The sequence below is a fragment of the Gopherus flavomarginatus genome, chromosome 5, assembly GCF_025201925.1.
Source record: "Gopherus flavomarginatus isolate rGopFla2 chromosome 5, rGopFla2.mat.asm, whole genome shotgun sequence".
NCBI classification, from domain to species: Eukaryota; Metazoa; Chordata; order Testudines; family Testudinidae; genus Gopherus; species Gopherus flavomarginatus.
In genome coordinates this window covers 117,088,538-117,111,407 of record NC_066621.1, presented here as the reverse complement: position 1 = coordinate 117,111,407, position 22,870 = coordinate 117,088,538, and the positions used below count along the sequence as shown (strand labels likewise).

The window sequence follows — 22,870 nt, the reverse complement described above, 5'->3', positions numbered from 1 at the left end:
TGGAGTATCGCCTCTGTCCGCGGCATCCAGTACGCATACGGTGACTGTGAAAAAAAAAAGCTGAACGGGCTCCATGGTTGCCGTGCTATGGTGTCTGCCAGGGCAATCCAGGGAAAAAGGGCGCGAAATGATTGTCTGCCGTTGCTTTCCCGGAGGAAGGAATGACTGACGACATTTACCCAGAACCACCCGTGACAATGATTTTTGCCCCATCAGCCCCTGAGCTCTCAACCCAGAATTCTAAGGGGCGGGGGAGACCGTGGAAACTATGGGATAGCTATGGAATAGCTACCCACAGTGCAATGCTCTGGAAATCGACGCTAGCCTCGGACCATGGACGCACACCGCCGAATTAATGTGCTTAGTGTGGCCGCGTGCACTCGACTTTATACAATCTGTTTTATAAAACCGGTTTATGTAAAATTGGAATAATCCCGTAGTGTAGACGTACCCTTATATAGGCTCCTATTATCCCCCATCCTCGTCCCGATTTTTCACACTTGCTCTCTGGTCGCCCTAATCCTGACCTGCAACAAGTTAGAACCCAGATGTTAATGCACAGAGCTCTTCTACCACTGGGCATGGCTCTATCTGAAAAAAAGATTTCACATGTTAAGACCTTCTGAGACAGCTGACTTCCTGTGTACCTGAGTGGCCCAGTTGCAGATGGAAGGTCTCCCTCCCTGCTTCCTGGCTCTGAACCTGACCTCTTCTTCTTTCATCTGCATATTCAGAAGCACCTTGAAGCTGGTTGGCTGCTACTGGCCTCCCCATCCCCCTCTTTAACAGGGACCAAGCTCAGAGGATTCTTCAATGCTAGTGCTTCAGTGCCTCTTCTTGTTCGCCACACTCGCCAGATACTCTGGGAACACAGGGTACCCTGCAGGCGCCTATCACCCGACACCCCGCCCACAAAAGGGGACCCAGGTGAGTGCACCATCTCCCTGGGGCAGGAGAGAGACTAATCTGGTTCCTATTCAAGGAACTGGGAAATTTTGGGGGGCAGTTTTAGGGAGCCTTTCCATGGGGAGGGTTTGCAGAATATATGGCTCTTTTGAGGAGGTTTGCAGATGCTTGTTTGGGAAGTTTGGGGTATAATCTGGTTAAAGGAGGGTATTTTCAGAAGGTGTTGAGGGTAGTTTGGTTGTTGGGGGGGTCTGTTCTTGGGGAGGTTTGGGGGGTGTCTAGCCATTTAGGGTGTTTGTTCTTGGGGTGGTGGCCTGCTGCATTCTGAGTAGCCTCATTTGGTTTTTTTTCTTCCTTTCTTGTAAAGAAGCCTGGGTAGCTAACACTCAGCATGTACAGAGTGCTTTACAAACATCTACTAATTAATGTGATGAAGGAGCTGAGGGCTCAGACAGCAAATGGCAGGAACAATTCACCCAAAGCTAATGTACAAGTAGGGCAGGACCTCCATTGCCATAAACACTGACCGGGACCAAACCTGAACTCCAGGGCATTAATATGTACATTGCAAGAGGTAGGGGGCACTGACTTGAGACTCCTTCCCTTCCCCTCCCAAAGCATTTTGGTTGTCCCTCAGTGCCTGAGGTTGCCTCGGTCTTAAAGGCTGAAAAAAGCTGGTATGCTCAATGAACGTAGGTGAGCTGGAGTCATCCCCAGCAGCAGAGGAGACCCCTGTGTGCAGCAGAGTTGCCCTGGGTCCTGGAAAAGCAGCATTCCTTGCTGAAGAATCCAGTGTATCTGAATGAGAAGGGAGTGGGCAAGGTGTCTCCATCTGCCATGGAAGTCAGGGTGCAGAGTACATTCTGCTTCTAAGAGCAGATGCTTTGATGGCAGGGATCTGAAAATTTTCCTCAGCTTGTCCCCTGGGCCCCTTGATGTGAGTGAATGGAGGGATTCTGCCAAGCCCCAGAAATGCAGCCTCTGGCCTCATCCCTCCAATACTGCTCTTTCTGAGGCTATTTTTTGGTTCTGCATAGCTCATTGGGGAATGGCTGCTGGTGCACAGGGCACTCCTTGTGTGTGTCAAACTCTTCATGGGCTATAGAAAGACTAAAGAAAACCATGAAAATTTAGTGCTGCTGGAACTAGGGGTGCTGCCACACCTCCTGACTTGAAGTAGTAAAAACAAACACCAAATACATGGTCTCCATTATCAGCACCCCCACTATAAAAATTGTTCCAGTACCCCTGTGAAAATTCAGCCAAAAGGCAACCCAGCTAGAAAGGGCCCCTTCAAGACCATCAGCAAATGCTCAGTTCCCCTGTCTAGCACTCCTGGGATGCACAGGGGACTCACAGAGTGCATACAGCCCTGCTCCATCAATTCCCTGATACAAGGCTTAAAAGGTGACCATGAGCATTTACAAAACCCCTCATTCCAAAGGAAGATGAGGAGGTGTAGGGAGCTTTCCAGGAGGGAGAGAAAGAGGTTGAAACAGAGAGCTTGTGTCCCGCTCTCTGACTCTTTGTGGGGCAGGAGCATCTTAGGTTAATGGGAAAAGCTGATTCTAGTATTTTTGGACAAGTTAAAAGTTTAGGGCCAGCTCAATAGATATCTATTGTATTTACAAGGAGTCTATCACCTTGGTGTCTAAAGCAAGAAAGCTTCAGTTTAAGTAGTTTGTAAGATCCTTGACATTACCTTTTCACGTAAAAAAGATGAGGCACTGTGGCGGGGGGGGGGGGGGGGTGAAGTGCCAAAAAAAGGAGATTCTGATGCAAACTGATACATTAAAGAACAAGGCTCCAGTACATATGCCATACATCCAAGTGGTCTGAAAAAGCTCAGGAAAGAAGTGGCTGAAATATGCAAATATAGGAATTATATATGGCTTTATTAAAATCAGCTCCAGAGGACGGGAGGGGTATAAAATGTTGAGTCTATCTTTAAAAAGGTTAGTAGGGGTGATCCTGGGAATTACAGACCAGTGATCCTTACTTTAGTCCCAGGTAAATAGATTGGAATTATCATGGGAATGGGTGACGGGATGGATCACTTGATGATTACCTGTTCTGTTCATTCCCTCTAAAGCACCTGGCATTGGCCACTGTTGGTAGACAGGATACTGGGTGAGATGGACCTTTGGTCTGACCCAATATGGCCATTCTTATGTTCTTATGAAACACAGAATGATAAAATGCCTAGATGAGCATATGATTGGGTAAAATAACAGGGCATCTGTAAAGCCACAGATTTCTGTGTGTCAACAAAACAGCAGGGGGAGGTTGCTATAACTTACAAAAACCTTTAAAAAAAACTTTGACCAAGCCACTCACAAGAAGTTGTTAAGAAAACTAAACAGTCATTGGGTGACAGGCAAAGTACACTACCACGGTAAATCAACCTATGCTATGCAACTCCAGCTACGTGAATAACATAGCTGGATTCGACGTACCTTATGTTGAGTTACCATGGGGGGTCGACGGGAGAAACTCTTCCTTCGATTTACCTTACTCTTCTTGTCAGGAGTAGAGTACAGGGATCAACTGGAGAGCAATCTGCAGTTGATTTGGTGGGTCTTTACTAGACCCACTAAAACAACCACTGGTGGATCGATCTCAGAGCGTCAATGCTGGCTGTAGTGTAGAGATAGGAACCAAAGGATTTGTCTACAATACCTCTCGGGGTAGATCTAAGATACGCAACTTCAGCTACATGCATAGCGTAGCTGAAGTCGATGTACTTAGATCTACTTACCGTGGTGTCTTCACTGTGGTAAGTCAACAGCTGATGCTCTTCTGTCAACTCCGCTTGCACTTCCTGTTCTGGTGGAGTACCGGAGTCGACAGGAGAGCGCTCAGAGGCCAATTTATCGCACCTATACTAGACACGATAAACCAACCCCCACTGGACTGATTGCTGCCCCCCGTACAGCAGGTAGTGTAGACAAGCCCACAGAGTAGTACTGAATGGTAAATTTCTAGCAGGGCAAAAAGGCTTCGAGGGTTGGTGAACATATTTATTAATGCTGTGGAAAAGAGGGAGAACAGTGGAGTGGCAACATCTGCTGATAACACAAAGGGCGTGTCTCCACTGCAGAGGGGAGTGAGTTTCCCTGCTTGGATAGACAGACACACCCTAGCGGTGCTTCAGCTACCCTGGGTCTGAGCTCAGCTGGCTACCTGAGCCTCTGCAGCAATTCTTAGCGTGCTAGCTCGAGCCCAGCTAACACGAGTCTGTCTCCCTGGGCTGACAGGCTCGATCCCGGCTCCAGTGTGGACATCCCCTAAGATATTTAGGCTAGTCACATCTAGAGAAGACAGCGAGAAACTTCAGAGCAACCTAACACAGCTGAGTGAATGAGTAGCATGATCACAAATGAAACTCACTTTTGACACATAGGAAATGATCTGAATTACTCTCCCATACTGGTAGGGTCTACACCAGTGGTTCCCAAACTGGGGTTCGTGAACCCATGAGGGTTCACGAAATATTACGGGGGTTCTTGGGAAAAAATTCCCTAATGCTGGACAGAGCTGTCTCTAGGGATCTCGGACAGCACGGGGCTGGCAGCCTGGAGCCCCTGGACTTCCAAGAACTAAGCAGATCAAAGCAAGCATATCTATCACACTGAGGAGATTTAAACTTCAAGACTCCTTATAAGAAATAGAAAGGAGGTGGATATTTTTTGCTGTTTTTAAAATTAAATAGGCAGCTAGTATTGCTTTTAAAATTATTATGAGGAACAAGTTTGAGCTTTGTTGTAACATGCGTTGTTTGCCTGGACTGCTCAAGACCTGAATGCTTGTGTAGGAGGAACTCTTTGAGTTGGCTTTTTAAATACCTTCATGCTGTTTCACATCTGATACTCGTTGATGAAACATGGGAGCCTTGTCTTATAGCAGGCTTATTAAAAGTGATACAAGCTATGAACATGAGATCTTGGAAGAGTGTTGCCATTTTCATAATGTAATAAAAATACTGTAATGATAAATGATAGTTGTTAATAAATAGTGTGTGATAAGTATGTCATAAAAACAAATTTTATATTTCCAAGATCATGGTTTTTATAATTTATACTCAGGTAAAGGAGAAAATCCCTGGAAATATTCATTTCGAGGAGGGGGTTCGCGAGACTTGACATTTTAGTGAAAGGCATTCACAGGCTGTTAAAATTTGGGAACCACTGGTCTACATTTACTGTAAACACTCAGGAAAAAGCTCAATGTGTTATTGCGGGCAGCTTAATAAAGCGTTTGTTCAATGTGCAGTAGCAGTTAAAAAAGCAAACTAAAATGTTAGGCTGCAAAAGGAATGGCACATAAATCAATAGTATGCCCTTCCCTGGAGCGCTACTCAGTTTTGGTCACCCTGTCTCAAAGGGATATAGCAGAAGTAGAAAGGGTTCAGAGGCGGGTGAGCAAAATGATGAGTGGCAAAGAGTAAAGAGAGATTGAAAAGACAGGACTGTTCAATTTAGAGAGGCAATATGCTAGAGGTGTGCAAAATAATGCATGATTTAGAGAAGGTAAATCCAGCACTTCTATTTACCCTTTCTCATAATATAAGAGCAAAGGGATGTTCAGAGAAATTGAAAGGCAACCAACTGGAAACTAGACATACATTTTACACAATCCATAATTAACCTGTGGGATTCACTGCCCCAAGATAGCATTGAGTAGAAGACCTTAGCATTATTCCAAAAAGGATCAGATGTTTCGAGGATAATAATAACAGCTACTGACATATTAGATATTATTTTTAAATGGTTAGAAGTAATATATGTGACGGGTTGGATCACAGAAACCCCTTTGGGAACTGCCAAGTGATGTGCCAAGACTACTTCTGCCCCTGCTTTCCCTGCCAGCTCAGGACCCCAGCACCCTGTCTTGCTGAGCCAGACATGCCCGTCTGCTTCAACAAAGACCCAGGGTCTCAATTACTTGCCCCAAAGATACAGACTTAACTGAAAGCAGCTCACAGAAGTGTTCTTGTCTTTAACACTCAGATGCCCAACTCCCAGTGGGGTCTAATCCCAAATAAATCCGTCTTACCCTGTATAAAGTTTAGACAGGATAAACTCATAAATTGTTCCCCCTCTATAACACTGATAGAGAGATATGCACAGTTGTTTGCCCCCACCCCCAGTTATTAACACATACTCTGAGTTAATTAATAAGTAAAAAGTGGTTTTATTAAATACAGAAAGTAGGATTTAAGTGGTTTCAAGTAGTAACAGACAGAACAAAGTAAATTACCAAGTAAAATAAAATAGAATACGCAAGTCTATGTCTAAGAAACTTAATACAAATAACACCTCACCAGTTCCAGTAAGCTTATTTTTACAGACTAGTCTCCTGCTAGTCTGGGTCCAACAATCACTCACACCCCCTGTAGTTACTGTCCTTTGTTCCAGTTTCTTTCAGGTATCTTTGGGGGTGGAGAAGCTCTCTCTTTAGCCAGCTGAAGACCAAATGGAGGTGTCTGCCAGAGGTTGAAATAGACTTTCTCTTGTGGGTGGAGACCCCCTCCTCACTCCTATGCAAAGTCTAGCTCCAAGATGGAGTTTTGGAGTCACATGGGCAAGTCACATGTCCATGCATGACTCAGAACTACAGGTAGCAGCCATGGTTCACATGCTACCTTGAACGTCTCAGGAAGACTTCTTATGTGGATTGGAGCATTCCAAGATCCATTGTTCTTTAAGTGCTTCTTGATTGGGCACTTAACTCTGCAAATTCCTTTCTAAAGAAGCTGACCAAATCAAGCAAGCATACAGCCAATATTCATAACTTCAAGTACAAAAATGATATATGTGTACAAGTAGGATGAATAGATTCAGTAGACCATAACCTTTACAGAGATAAGTTACATGACACATGTAGCATAAAACATACTCCAGTTATGTCATATTCCCATAAAGCATTATGGGATACATAATCACAATATAAACCCTCCTGGTTCAGAATACAATCCAGCCATGAATTGAGGGTTAAAAGGAAAAAGCCCTATGGGTGGGTTATTCTGTAATTGTCCATTACAAGGTTTCTTGCATCTTCCTCTGACGCATCTGGTACTGGCCATGGTCAGAGACAAGGTACTGACTAGTTGGAGCAAAGCTCTTATCTGGTATGTTAGTTCTTATACTCCTAACTGCCAGGTCCATGGCTTATGCTCTGCTCATCTAATCCTCCCTACCCCACTCCTTTCATTTTCCTTTTTTTAAAAAAAAAAGCTCCTAGAAATAAAATGCAAAGCATTGTTTTAACTCCTTAGTTCTAATGTACATTGATAACTGGAGGCAACATTATAGAGTGTCACTGCTTCTGGATCACTGAAACTTTTGGGTAGCACTGCCAGCTCTGCAGCTCTTCTGAGCCTGATGCTGAGTGGTACCTGGGTCGGTGTGTGTCAGACCCTTCTTACCCAAGCACTAGTCCTGCTTGAATGTGTGTATGCCTGGGTGCCCAGTGCTGACAGTCATCTTACTCAGGAACCAGCTGTGCTCAGCTGTGGGTGCATTCAGATGCCCAATGCTGGCAGAACCAGGCACCATCTGTGCCCAGCCTCAGATATATTTATATGCTACTAATGAGTGTACTGAGGAGCTGGCTATTCAAACTGAGTTGAGTGTAATGTCTGGTACCTGTGTGTTTCAGGCAGAGGCAAAATCCCCTGTCCTACACTATGTGGATGATAGTACAAAGACATGTAAAATCCTCAGAGAGTCACTTTCTGAACATCAGTATTCACGTATCCAGACCCTGGGAAGAGTAGTGAGGCCACCACAGAGAGATTAGGCACATGTCTATTCTTCAGTTGCCACAGCCTCAGACGTGGAAAAGCCTTGTGAGATGTAGAGATGCACTGAATGCTGGATGTATTCAACAGCACAAGTGAGCACTGGAACACAAAGATGTGGGGCTCAAGAGGAGCAGTCAGATTTCTCCTTTCAGAGTGATTCAGAAGGGGTTTTCTGCAATGCGAGTAAAGACAAGACAGTCTGAGCTGAAGCGTATCCATAAGTGCTACCTTCTTACAACACCCACCTCAAGCTGAGGAACTTCTAGGATACCGCCCTGAGCTCCCCTTCTTGAGCTAAGGGCACCTCAGAGAACCTCTACCAAGGCTGATGCTTGGTTGAAACAGAGTTTGGATCTGAAATCTGTCTGGGTATATATACTATGCTCATCACCACTGTATCTGAGTGCCTTACAGAATTTCATGGGTCTGCCAAGTAGTCTAATCAATGCTGTTTTGCGGTTCTGTCTATCTACCTGTCTTCTGTCTCTCTTTAGGCATTTACGTTGCACACATTGTCTAGGATTCTCTTGCTCTGGATTGTGGGGAAGGGTGTTTAAGACATTTAATATTATTTATTGGAAAGTCTAGCAAGGAAGGCAGCAATGTGATCCTTTTAACCTCTCATGGAAGGATAATCCAAAGCTACAGGCTGTCTGCTTAGAAAGTTCTGCCTGCTGTAGCTGACAGTTCCACTGTTCCTGGGGATGCAAATACTATGACTGCAGAGAGAACGTGGGCCCAAACCACGCATGATCATATATTGAATGGGGAGCCGTCATACTGTCCCGAGCACCAGGAAGGTGTGCTCGTGCTGTCCTGCATTGTATAACAGGTAAGTTCAAATGTTTTTAACTGGCTGGAGGCTTTTCAGCACTGGTGGGTGAAGTGGTTACCACTGAGCAGGAAGGTCACAGGGAATCGATCACAGGGAATCAGTGAGGGACAACTGTTCCCACAAAAATGAAGAGCTGACATAGTAGAGCTCACTGGGTAACATTTCTTGCTCTTTTCTCAGCTCCAGCTCTCAGAAACAGCTGGCACATCAGCAGTCCCCAAGTCCTAGGGTGTTCCTGTATAACAAGTACCATCATCAAAACAACTGCTGAGAGGCAGCTGTTGAGTGTCAGCTCTTCATCTTCAAGAGTGGAAAAAACTATGAATGGGAGCTGTGTCTCTGAGCAGGATGTGGATAGCTCGAGTTCAGGACACTCAGGTGGGCAGAAAGAAGAGCCCTGTCTCCAAAGATACTTGTTGTTCTCTTCCCCTAGTGTGTCCATCATATCACAACTCCTCAGCCAGACAACTGCTAACAGGGGACTGGATCCAAACTTCCTTTTCCCTTCCCCACAGACAACAGAATCACCCCAGGAAGCCAGGGACTGCCCATCTTTTAAGGAAGGGACACCAACCCTGGCCTCCCCTCTGTGTTACACTCCAATTTCCAGTTTTGGTGACACAGACCAGTTCTATAATGAACACTTACGAGCTAAGAGAGCCAGAGTGGAAAGCATTATCCGAGGTATGAGCCTCTCACCAAACCCTACCGCACTCGGTACCAATGAAGCAAGAGACAGAGAATGCCCTGTGGAGAAAAGAAGCGAGAACTACAGGGAGAACAAGAGAAAGCAGAAGCTTCCCCAGCAGCAAAGCCCACATGTAGCACAGCTTGCAGGAAGAGGCAGGAACAGCGCCAAGGCAGAAGAGTGCCGCCAACTGAAGGAACAGCTTCAAGTTTTGCAGCAGCAGCTGAGGCAGCTTCAAGAGAAATTCTTGCAGGTTTATGAGTTCAGTGATTCAGATCAAAGCCACAAAGGGATGGAGAAGACTATGCACTTACTGAAGGGGAAGTGTGGAGACAGTCTAGATGAAAGCCATCAGGCTGCTACCAGTGACCAACTTAGAACTCTTCTTTGGAGGAGCATCTCAGAGATGGAAGGCCACAAAGTGTCAGAGGAAGAAAGGAGAATGGGGGATCTGGGTGAACTGTCCTCTGAAGAAAGAACCTTTTCTGAGACATTAAAGCATGAACTAGCCACAGTGGTATCTCAGGCTGTGGACATGGTTTTGAAAAAAGTATTGTCCAAGCCATCAGGCCATCTGGCTCAGCTGTACAACAGCCTCCCAATCTCAGCACCAGACAGCAGAAGAGAGGATTTTGCCACTGAGGAATATTCCATCAGAAAATGGCTTCCTGGGGCTTCCTCTCAAAATTTGGTAAACTCACTGACTGAAGCCCATACAGAGGCCTTGTCACTAGTCATGGATAAGTGTCCAGACTTTCATGTTCACCCGATCAGTTCAAGAATGGCTAGAAAATCCTGCCATGTACCTAACATGAATCACCCCTTGGTCGTGACTTCTCAAGTTCAAGAAAAAGAGATTCTTAGCCAGCTACTAGAGTACAGTCAAAATGGCCATTGGAACAGCAGCTCTCATAGAATTGCCTGTTCCCCAGACAGGTCTTCTCAAGAGTCCCTAGATCTACCTTGGAGTGCAGTCAAATTGAAGTCATCAGTCATGAGACACCAGCAATATCCAATGTCCCTTAACACCGCTGAAATGGAAAGTTTGGCTTTTCTTCCAGCCAGGAAGGCAGAATGTGGAGAGCTGCAGACTGTGATGGATGGGATGCCCTTCTCCTCAGTCCATATATCCTTTAGTGACCGTTAAAGATCATCAGAGCCTCAAGCATGAGTAGCTGCTCTTAAGGTTGCCCTCTCACCTACATGCATGAATCAGAGATAGTACAGGGGCTGATTAGCTAACAGGGTTTCATGTACTACTGTGAGAAAGCAGGTCATCAGGCTCCCCTTTCACATGGCACTGGCAGAGGGGCCTGGGGAGGAGAGACCAGCTGTCTCAGATCTGAACCCTCCTGAACGCCTAACACATAAGCTCCCTCGTCTGCATTCAGGAGAGCTGTACTGAGCTCTATTCAGAGCTCACTTTTGTTACTCCTGGTTGACCAAAAGGTGGCGCTATTACCTAACATTGCTCACGAGAAAGACTCAGAGAGATCTCATTGGGGAAGACACTGAGTTCTCAGCCTGCCAGAGCTCCCTCCCCCATCAGACCCCAGGAGTGACCCCATTAGTTATCAGTGCTCCCCACGACAGGCCTGTGGACTGAAGCTTTTTTCCCACCCAGAGTGAACACATTTGATTTTCAGCAAAACTGTCCAGTGGACTAGCAAAAGGCCCATTTTGGTGCCAATGCTCAGCACATCCAAAATTAGGGTTGTCAGGCGTCTGGTTTTGGACCGGAATGCCTGTCAAAAAGGGACCATGGCAGCTCTGGCTGGCACTGCTGACTGGGTCATTAAAAGTCCCTTCAGCAGCGCAGCAGGGGCTGGGGCTAAGGCAGGCTGCCTGCCTGCCCTAGCTCCACATGGCTCCCAGAAGTGGCTGCCAGGTTCTTGCAGCCCCTAAGTGCAAGGGAGGCCAGGGAGGCTCTGGACGCTGACCCTGCCCTAAGTGCCAGCTCCGCAGCTCCCATTGTCCAGGGACTATGACCAATGGGAGCTGAGGGTTGGTGCCTGCAGGTGTGAGGGCAGTGTGTGGAGCCTCTCTGGCGGTCTATGCACCTAGGGCTGCAGGGACCTGGCGTCTGCTTCCTGGGAACTGTGGTAAGCGCTGCCGGGACGCCCCACCCCACAAACCCCCTCCTGCACCCAAACTCCCTCCCAGAGCCCACGCCCCTGCAACCCCCTGCCCCAGTCCTGAGCCCCCTCCTGCAGCCCAAACCCTTCATCTCTGGCCCCACCCCAGAGCCCACACCCCTAGTCAGAGCCCTGACCCCACCACACCCCAACCCACTGCCCCAGCCTGGATTCCCTTCCTGCATCCAAACTCCCTCCTGGAGCCTGCACCTCCTCAACCCCCTGCCCCAGCCCTGAGCCCACTCCTGCACGCCAAACCCCTCATCCCCAGCCTCACCCCAGAGCCCGCACCCCCAGCCCAGAGCCCATACTCTCACCACCACCAGGGCCGGCTTCAGGCCCCAGCGTGCCAAGCGCGTGCTTGGGGCGGCATGCTGCGGCGGACGCTCTGCCGGTTGCCAGGAGGGCGGCAGGCAGCTCTGGTGGAGCATCCGCAGGCACGCCTGCAGAAGGTCCACCGGAGCCGCGGGACCAGCGAGTGGCAGAGCGCTTCCCGCGGCGTGCCGCTGTGCTTGGGGCAGCAAAATGGCTAGAGCTGGCCCTGACCACCACAACCCCCTGCCCCAGCCCGGAGCCCTCTCCCATGCCCCAAACCCCTCATCCCCAGCCCCACCCCAAAGCCCGCACCCTCAGCCAGAGCCCTCACTCCCCTCCTGCACCCTAATCCCCTGCCCCATCCCGGTGAAAGTGAGTGAGGGTAGAGGAGAGTGAGCAACGGAGGGGAGGGGATGGAGCAAGCAGGGGCAGGGCCTCAAAGAAAGGGTGGCGCAGAGGTGGGGCTTCAGGGAAGGGGGGGGCAAGGGTGTACGTTTTTGTGCAATAGAAAGTTGGCAATCCTATATATATTACATTCCAAAGCACTTTACACACACTAACATATTATCCCTCTCCCCTCTGAGGTAGAGGAAATGGTATCAATGTCTTTATTTTACATGTGAGGCTACTGAGACACACAGGTGGAGTGACTTTCCCCAGGCCGATAGGATGTCGGTGACAGAGATGGGAATAGAACCCAAGCGCTCCTGACTCACAATTTCATTCTCAGGCCAGCTCTTAAATCTTGGTGGTGAGATGATCCTGGCACTGAAAACAGATTTTTCACAAATGTCCACATTACTGTCAGCCAGGGTGGGGGGTCCTGCTGGCTGCGACTCTTCTGGGACTGTCAAGGGGAGAAGTGTTCACTAGTGGAGTCTTAATTGGGGTCAGATAATTAGAGGACCCCCTCAGATGGGGATTCCTCAGGAAGCACTCTTCTTTCATCACTCCATTACCATAGAGCAGAGAGTGGGTTGCCTGTGCAGAGGAGACATCACAGGTAGACAGGCATGCTGGAGGCATCCTCAGGAGCGTCTGGCCTTGTGCAAATTCAATGATTTGTATGTGCAGGCAAACAGGAAACAGTTTTTCCTTGACTCTGGGGTAAATCCAGGAGGCTCTGACCCCTGGCCACCTGAAGAAGGCCAAGCTGATGTTCTTCTTCACTCGTTACCCCAGCTCCACTCTATTGAAAACCTACTTCCCTGATGTCCAGGTACAGCTGCTTAACCTAGCTCTGCTGCCAACCAAGTTGAGCTGGCAGTGCTGCCAACCTCAAAGCTCTCATTTTTGCCAATCACATGTGAAAAGTAGCCCAAAAGTCACCAAATGACAGTTTGCTTCCAGAAGCTCCAATTTTTGCCATTTCAAAGAAATCACCATGGTTGGCAACACTGGCAGTGGCTGCTCACTTGCACATGGGCCACATCTGGGTTTATCCCCCATTGCTGCCTCCTCTATTGGCTACCTCCTCACCCAATTGGAGCCATCCCACAGCCAAAAGTAGGGTGACCAGATGTCCTGAAATTATCAGGACCATCAGGATCTGAGGGGCTTCATCTAATACAGGCAACTACACCCCCCTCCTCAAAAAAAAAGTGTCCTCATTTTTCACACTTGCTATCTGGTCACCCTGGCCAAAAGGAAACCCTGCTTTATCACAGCCAGCAGGGCTCTGTTCCCAAGGAGCATGTGCCACGTGGCTTCTGCTGGCTGGGAGAGGCAGACTTCGTCCAGCTGTGCATACACCTCAGTATCTGCTCATTCAAATGGCCATCAGATGACAGCAAAGAGACAGGGACTGGGGAGCAGCAGGGCTCTACGAGTTTGTCTTGTGAATGGGGGAAGGGAGGGAGATGTGAACTGCAGCTCGCAGAAAAATGCTGCATGTAAATACCCCACCCCCCACCCCTCATGGACACTGCGGATATGAACTAAAAGGTGTCCAGTTTGCATGAACATAATCCTCTTCAAACTTATGTGCATGCTGCAATTCACCCCTCTGTAGTCTGCACTGCAGGGTCGCACTGTAGCATAAAAACCCGCCTGTTGCAGATTCAAGATTGTCATCGAGGCCTTTCAAAAGTAGCCCAGTTGATGAAACATTGCCTAGGGTGGCAACACTGCTTACTGGCCTAATACCCTGGGTTACACTATCTTATGCTAGAGGGCATGAGCTCACAATGTTGTAGGTCCTCTATGTGCTTTAGCAGCCCCTATGGCTGATTATGGAGCAGCACTGTCTTCTCATTGGGCTCTCCCCACCTTGTCAGCTATAGAGTGGGTGCAGGGACAGCAGCTGCTTCAAAAAGTGTGTGTGTGCGCAGCGGATAGTACAGAGGAAAGGATGGTCAAAATCTTGCGGTAGGCATGAGCATGCAGATGGTCCTCTGTAGCCTTACCAGCTACCCCTGCTGCACATACACATCCCTGTGTAAAGGACATGGGGCAAGCTAGATGGGATGCTTTTGCCAGGGCTGATGGGTCAAAGGAAAGTTCAGGCTAAGATTCCTGGGCACCATCTGTAACATATGTACCAGGACTGTACTCTCCTCCCAGCTTGCTGATTAATTCTGCCCCCTCCGACATTGAACCCCTGCATAGATTACATGGTCTCAGGTGCAAGGCAGCAGTTCAGCTATTCTTATGCAGTGTGTGTGTGGGGCGGGGGGGAAACAGGCAAAATAGAAGGAGAATCTTTCCTTTTCTGTTGGCAGATGATCACTGAATTTCACCCAGTCATTCCCCATGTGAACCCGGTGGGGGTTGTGTTTTTGAGGAAGCTGGAATGGGTTCTTTCACATTTTTGGTGTCTAAGATTTCTACATTTATTTTCTTTGCTGAAATCTGGTTCCTTTTCATGGCATCCAATGGGAATAGGGGTATGTTTAACCCTTCCTTGCTCCTCTGGTGCATGTCCTTTCACAGTTCAACCGCTGCATCAGTTCCCAGCTCATCAAGTGGTTCAGCAACTTCCGTGAGTTTTACTACATCCAGATGGAGAAGTTTGCCCGACAAGCCATCTTGGAGGAAGTCACAGATTCCAAACACCTGATGGTTTCTCGGGACTCTGAGCTCTTCAGGACCCTCAACATGCACTATAACAAGGGGAATGACTTTGAGGTAAGACTGTGCTCAGCCAGGATGGAAACTTCGGGGTGCCCCAGAGTGCGTCTAGCCAACGGGTCTGCAAGCTGGGATCAGTGCCATCCCTTAGCTCCCATCACAGAGCAAAGGGATATTGGGGAAAACAAGTTCTGACGATAATTACGAAGGATAGAAAAACCAGGCCTAAGGGCCTACAGCCTTAATTCTGGCATCACTAGCACATGTAACAGAGTCAACTGAGTTTGTGCTCAGTGCTGCTTGTAGTCATTTGACTTAGGGGCGTGATAGTAAAAAGACAACTGCAGGCAAGTCATTTATGGGCTGATTTTCACAGGCACTGGAAACCTGCAGAGCTCATTGTTTGCAAAGGCTGCTGGGAAATCCGCCCATGCATACTTCACACTTGTCATCTTCAAAGCATTTTACAAATATTGATGGATTTCTCCTCACAGCTTCCAAGAATGTGAGTGAGGCATTAGTCCCATTGTAGAGATGGGGAATCCAAAATACAGAGAGCGTAAGTGACTTGCCCCAGGCCACACACTGGGAGTCATGTCACAGCAGAGATTGGGACTTCCTGGTTCCCAGTCCTGTGCTTGCTCTGCTTGATCAGACTTCTCCATCCAATTATCTGTATTCTTATCCAGTGCCCATCTCCATGGTCACCAAGTGTCCAAGTCTCAGGAGGGACCTGTCACCCCCATGTGCCCAGATGAAACTCTGACTTTCTTTGCAAAGGCTTTAACTGCCCTGAGATGTGAAGGGCTGGATTCTGGGCAGTGCCTCATGTACTCTGGGACAACCTGCCATTTTACGGCCCTCATGGGAATCACCATCGACTCAAAGGGGGCAGTCTGAGCTGTATGTCCGCCTAGCGCTGAATCACAGGGTCCTTATGTGGGAGCATTATGAGTGCTCACCCATCATCCTGTAGGGCACGACTAACAGATCTTCTCCCCTAAATGGAGGAACTACAGCAGAACTCTGCCCTTGCTGTCTGAGGATGAAACTGTATCCTGGTTGAGAAGCACCTATGGGAAAGTAGTGGAGGTTATTTGGGGGAATCAACCACCCTGCTAACCTGAATGAGCAGCTGGGCTACTTGTCTGGGACGGGAGACTGGACAGAGGTTCAGTTGCTGGGGAGCTGGGTATCCACCCCTGGGGGAGGTTGGGAAGGCTGCCAGTATCTGTCTCTGCCGGGGGGGAGGCCAGAAGAACCCCCTCTCCTTGTGAATGTTTGGCAAAATGTGCAGCAGCCCTTCCCATCCTCTTCCTAAGTCTCCCTCTCTCTTTGTCTGCAGGTCCCAGATCGCTTCCTGGAGGTTGCTAGCATGACCTTGCGGGAGTTCTTTAGTGCTGTCAGGGCAGGGAAGGACTCTGACCCCTCCTGGAAGAAACCCATTTACAAAATAATTTCAAAACTGGACAGTGACATCCCAGATATGTTTAAATCTTCCTGCTGCCTCCAAGAACTACTCCAGAGTTAAATCTGCAAGGGAAGTGGCCTAAGACTATGTTATGCTGCAGCTTGATCAGAGAGAGGCTGGCCTGAGCTATGTAGCTGTTGGGCCTAGCCTACATTGTGGGTAATGTTACTAGTATAAAACAGCAATAGCACCATTTATTATGACAGTATCTAATCTGGTCTGAAGCGTGCCCTGCCCTCTGGAGAGGTCTATCTATTACATACTTGAACTGCCAGTATTTTATGTCATTCGTTATTCCAGCGGTCCCAAAACTTTTTACCTCAGGGGGCTGGCAGCTAGGCGCTGGGAGCAGAGCCCCGGGCTCGGGACTGGGACTGGAGCCCCTGGTACAGGGCCAGCAGCTGGGGCCAGGAGTGGAGCTGGGTGGCGCTTCCTCTCCGCCTCCCAGCCATGTCCTCCCGAATGTTTGTTCACACCCCCCTACGGGAGTGCGCCCCACAGTTTGGGGCCCTCTGTGTTAGTTTGTAGCTCAAAGCAAGTGAGGCCTCATGCCTTAGACCTATAGGGAAGAAGGATGGTGGTTACGTCATCTGGCTGGAAGATCTAAGTTCTATTCCTAGCGCTGCCCTAACATGCTGTGTGACCTTGGGCAAGTCACCTTCCTTCTCTGTGCTTTGGTGTCCCCGTCTGTAAAACAGGGCTATAATTCCTGTTTATAAATCACAGAGGTCCCTGATGGAGGGTCTTAATAAAGATCAGTGAATTCTTGGCCAAGTGAAGCGAGGTCCTACACTCAACAGCATTTCTGTTTTACCATCTGTTTGGAGGTAATACGATAACTTCTGAATACTGCAATGATCAGTTCCAAAATTTCAGGCCCCAGGACTAGCATCAAATATCAACAGGACTATCAACATGCCCATGTGATAGATGAGAAACAATAATTCCTACAATGGAGCTCGTAATGGAATGGATGGAGGAAGTGGGTAGCATCAGAGAATGCAGGTCCCTTTCCTGGCTCCCCAGCTGCCTCCTGTAAGAGCGCCTCCTAGCCTTTGCATGCTGGATCCAACCATTTGAGTATACTTTTTAGCATGCATTTGTGAAATAGTATAGCAGAAGAGATCCCTAGTCAATGATTCTCTCCTTTGCTGTCGCAGGAGACAGGGAGGGTGGAAGAGGGAGGGAGGTTTGAGCAGCTGATCAGAGCAGAGCCCCATGATCAGTTGCCGTGAATGCAACTGATATTATTTTTAGTGCCATCCTTGATCAGCCACTTGCCTAGTGGTGGAAACTCACTGAAATTATGATATTAAGCTCCAAGTTCTCTTTGTACTGACTTGTATTTCTGTTGACATAAATTCCTTAAGATCCTGGTGCCACATTTAACCTTCCTAACTGATAAAAGAGGAGAAACCACCTGGTTCCCTCTTGTGCCAGCACTGTTGAGATGGTTATGATTTAGGGTCTGTCAGTCCTGCATCCTTGTTTTTTCCAAATCAAACTATAACTCCTCTTTTCTGTGATGAAATAGGCTGGGATGTTTGCACCCCTTACTAAGCCAAGTGGAAGGCCTGTTCCATCACCACACACACCTATATAGTAGTTTCGTAGATACTAACAAGGGTTACTGGTCTTATCTCCCAACAGTCTATAATGCAGATCTGCATTCTGGATAATACTGAAAAGCTCTGTGAGCCATTTCATTCAATGTACAGGTGTAGTTGATGATCTTCTAGTAGAGCTTTTTGTATGGAACATATAAAGACTTGAAGTCATTGCACACTTCCCTACCCACCACTCTCATTTCCAGGAGCGTCATGTGCAATCCAAGAGATATGGAGTCTCTCTTCCAGAAATAGGGTAACCAGACAGCAAGTGTGCAAAATCGGGAGCGGGTGGGCGGTAATAGGAGCCCATATAAGAAAAAGCCCCAAATATCGGGACTGTCCCTATAAAATCAGGACATCTGGTCACCTTATCCAGAATAGACAGAGCAAGGTGCAGCCCTAGAGCTGTCCCCCAAAGCTCTGGCAGATCTCACTCTCTGAGGACTTCACAAAATGACTATGCCAGACTAAATGGGATGCCAACATGCGTTACATGTTCCCTTTTCCAGAGCTGTCTTTAGAGCCTAGAGAGAATTAAGGCTGGTGGTCTGTCATGGTAAAAGATGCAACAAACCAATGGAGGGAAATGTCAAAAGGTCATTTTGAGAACGTATCCTTTATTTTGCAATTAAAAGTATTAAAAACCATTAAAAATCCCAGCTCATTCTTCCCCCTTTGCTACAACAGACATATATGAAGTCAAACAAACATTCACATCATCTTGATCAATATCTGGCTGGCTGGGATGCCAGATGGAGACTTTTTGTAGAAAAACACCCTTGTCTCACATTCTGAGTGATAGCAGCCCCCAGTCTGGAAGGAATTTAGCACGTGACTAACCTGAAGTCATTGGGACTATGCACATGCTTAACACTGGGCAAAGGCTTAAGTACTTCTCTGAATCTAGCTCAGTATCATAAGTTCATCCTCACCAGCCTACGCTGCTCTTTGTTGCCACCCAGGATGCTCCTCCAAAGCCGCCTCCTCCCCACACCAATCATTTTACAGCTCCCCACTGATGACTTCGCCTCTCCCAAGTGCATCTTCCTCTATCCAAAGCTGAGAGGTCCACCAGCTCACAGAGGCTGTGCAATGCTTCCAGCCTGCCATGCCTCAGGGGCTAACGTTCTATGTGATGGATCTCTCGCTTGCTTCGATAGATAGCTTCAAGCAAAATGAGAATTTTGAGCAAATAACTGGAGCAATCCATCTCGTGTATGACTAGTAGTGGGCTTCCCCTTTCCTGTCATATTTGCTGGGATAAAATGCTCAGGCTTAAATTTATTATGCCTTTTTTAGATGCTCACAAACATGGAAGTGGATGATCGAGAATCTGAATATGACTAAATACGAAAGTTTTGGGACTGGAGCAGTGTGATTTTGCAATGGTTTGTTAACCTCTTTTTTTCTGGAGGTGGCCACCCTCTTCCTCAGCATTTGAATAGGAAAGGCCTTTACAGATCACTAGACTAGTGTAGCAGGGTGGACCCCTGCTCCTGCCCAGAAGGGGTTAAAAATAGCCCTGAGAGGGGGCTGTGGCTGGGGAAAGCAGCCTTTAGGCTGCTTTGATTGGAGAAGTGGCTGCAGCTGGGCCACGCCCCAAACGGAGCAATAGGGCCGTATAGGAGGGCCAGGGAAGCCAGAAAAAAACAGTCTCTCTCTGACTGGAGAGGGAGACAGGCCTGGCTGCTTGGGAACTCACGCAGGGGACCTAGAGGAAGGCAAGGCTGGGGAAAGGCCTTAGGAGTGGGGAAGCCCTAGGCCAGCAACTCCCCAGGCTGTAGGGCCTAGTTCTAGGCCTCCTAGGTACTGGGCTTGCAGAGGGGCAGCCAGAGGGTGGGTAAAGGCAGCCAGTCCAAACCCCATTGCCTATGATGAGTGGCTGATACTGCAGTCTGCCCCAGTGAACGGGGGCTAGATGGAGACTGGGCAGTAGCCATCTACTGAGGCAAAGTGGGGATAGAGGGTGGGGGTCCCCCGGGAAGGGGAAACCCTCAGAGAAAGGAGTGACTGCTTGGGGGCAGCACTCCATGTGAAAGGGCACCGGGTCCAGGGAGGGACATGGGGCCAGAGGACAGGTGGATCACTGGCCTGCAGAGGGCGCTCTGGGCTGGAAACTGAGCTAATTCCCCGAAGATACCAGCAGGGGGCGCAGCAGGGGTGAGTCTGTCCATTTACATGTGGTGGAGAACGCAGGCATAGCGGTCCATCCCTGATACAGGGGACTAGGGCAAGGACTGAGGACTATTGCCTGGACTGAAGGGATCCAAAGGATGATGGATCCGGGGTACACGGGGGTCTTCTATGCAGAGGCCCCCAAGGTAGTCCCTGGTTGGGCCCCAGAGAAAGGGGGCTGACCACCTGCAGGGGATCTGGGAGGCCCAACAGGACATGTGGGAGGTGCAGGAGGCCCTCCGGGAACAAGTGGGCCAGCTGGTACAGGAACAGCGGGCCCTGGGCAACATCCTCAGGATGGAGTTCTGGAGGCGTGGTGGAGACCGATGGGAGAGGCGGAGAGCTGGGACAGGAGGCCTGCGGCTGAGTGCTGGACATGCTATGCCTGTTTAAGACAGGGACATATAAAGAGCGACTGTCTCTACTGGGTTGGGAGCAGGCTACCTCACCCAGAGAAGGGGCAGTGGCAGGTCCCTCGGGCAGTCTGCCGGGTGCGGGAACCCAGGCAGCTGCCAGTGTGTTGGACGTGTAGGCAGACAGGCCACTTCTGGAGGGATTGCCCAGGCCCTGGGAACATGGTGCAGGGCAACCCAGGGAGGGCTAGGCCCACAAAAAGTCGGAGAAGGCCGAAGGCTGCGAGGAGGCAGGGAGCTTGCTGGGGCTGCCAGAAGCCGGGCCACATTAAGAGGTACTGCCCCCTCAGGAGAGGTGAGGGTTGGCCGAGGGAGGTGCCGGGAGGCCCGGAAGGGGCCATGCTGGATCTAGAGAGGGTAACACAGGCTGAGGTGGAGATTGCGGGGACCCTGCAGGAGGCTGGGACCTAGACCATCACCCCACCTGTGATGGAGAGAGAAACCCAGACCCTTACCCCGCCTGTCATGGAGAGAGAGACCCAGATGGAGTGGGCCCAGCAAGAGACTGAAGCCCAGGTGGGACATGTCCAGGGAACAAAATGGACCCAGGTGGTTGTGGGACAGACCACCAAGGGAACCCAGACCCTGAAGGAAGAGGGCCTGGGGGACTCAAATCTATGGGCACGGCTTGAGGCAGCAGAGCGGGCCCTCCGTGAGTCTGAAGCAAGAGCGGTGGACCTCGCTAAGGAGTATGCGGCCGTCGTAGATGAGGTCCGCTTGCGGAAGCGATTGGAGGAATTGGAAAGGAAGCGAGTGGCACTGGAGGCACATGGGCAACTGGTCCAGGGGAAGAAGCCCCTCTATCCCCATGGGTGGGGGCTTGGGGGGGGGCATAGCAGGGTGGACCCCTGCTCCTGCCCACAAGGGGTTAAAAACAGTCCTGAGAGGTGGCTGTGGCTGGGGAAAGCAGCCTTTAGGCTGCTTTGATTGGGGAAGTGGCTGCAGCTGGGGCCACGCCCCAAAAAGAGCAATAGGGCCTTATAGGAGGGCCAGGGAAGCCAGAAAAAAACAGTCTCTCTCTGACTGGAGAGGGAGACAGGCCTGGCTGCTTGGGAACTCACCCAGGGGCCCTAGAGGAAGGCAGGGCTGGGGAAAGGCCTTAGGAGTGGGGAAGCCCTAGGCCAGCAACTCCCCAGGCTGTAGGGCCTAGTTCTAGGCCTCCTAGGTACTGGGCTTGCAGAGGGGCAGCCGGAGGGTGGGTAAAGGCAGCCAGTCCAAACCCCATTGCCTATGATGAGTGGCTGATACTGCAGTCTGCCCTAGTGAACGGGGGCTAGATGGAGACTGGGCAGTAGCCATCTACTGAGGCAAAGTGGGGATAGAGGGTGGGGGTCCCCTGGGAAGGGGAGACCCTCAGAGAAAGGGGTGACTGCTTGGGGGCAGCACTCCATGTGAAAGGGCAGCAGGTCCAGGGAGGGACATGGGGGCCAGAGGACAGGCGGATCACCGGCCTGCAGAGGGCGCTCTGGGCTGGAAACCGAGCTAATTCCCCGAAGAGACCAGCAGGGGGCGTCACAGGGGTGAGTGCCCATTTACACCTAGATTTATACTTCCCTTTCTTTCTGGAGTCCCAGCTGGCCAGGGGGACACTTCCACTAGCTAGAAGAGGAGGGGAACAGCCAAGACTAACCCTGTGGTTTGGCTAGCAAATGGTGTCAGAGCAGCAACTCACAGGAGCTCTCCTGCTCCTAGAGCTGAACAGCATCACCAAGGTAAAGCACTTTGGCTCCATCAGTGTTAGAAGCAAGGGACTCAAGGACACTTCCCCGTCACAGGACTCCCCACAGGCCGTCCATGCTGGGAATTGATTTGTCTTAGTGAGGAAAGTGTTCTGTACAGGAAATTCTGAAAAAGGTCCTTCTCTCACCTGACATTCCTCAGAATTTGAAGTCTTTGAGGAAAGCCCTACCTAACTCTATAAATAGAAACCGTTACTGTGAGATCAGATACTACAGACAGGCCATATAAGTATCTTAACAAACAGATGCACTGATTCCTTATATCCCTCTTTCCAGCCTGTAGAGATACAGGCTGAAATTCTGTACTACAGCTCCATGAGGTGCAGCACAGAAAGGTGAAGTCCAAGGCCAAAGGAGCAAAGCTGTCTTTAACCACTTTTGCCCCCATCTGATTCTAGGCTGCTCTGGGGGCCAATGCAGGCCCCAGCATAGAGCACCAGAAACAGCTCTTATTTTGCTCTCCTTCCCTCCTAGAGGTCGCACTGCAGCCTGCAGCAGCTGAGAACTCCCATAGCTGTGTACGCTAGGGGGACTCCCCTCCTAATCACCCTGACGGCCCCTACACTAGGGCTTGTGAAATCCTGCACAGTGCCTGCACCAGGGGAAATTCTTCTCCAGTCAGCTAAATGGCTTTCATGGAGTATAGCGGCACAGAGAATCTACTGGAAGAAGGCAAATGCCTTCCACAGACTGTTGCCACTGAAACTTG

General features: G+C 49.4%; 1 protein-coding gene across 1 annotated transcript; it reads left to right on the top strand.

The window, feature by feature from the left end:
* Positions 1-7,982: 7,982 nt before the first annotated feature.
* On the top strand, positions 7,983-16,284 carry PROX2 (prospero homeobox 2). The gene is made up of 4 exons (XM_050955785.1): positions 7,983-10,358; positions 12,794-12,903; positions 14,616-14,810; positions 16,099-16,284. The coding sequence occupies exons 1-4, from the start codon at positions 8,867-8,869 to the stop codon at positions 16,282-16,284; spliced, it is 1,983 nt and encodes a 660-aa protein (XP_050811742.1). The 5' UTR covers positions 7,983-8,866.
* The last annotated feature ends 6,586 nt before the right edge of the window (positions 16,285-22,870 follow it).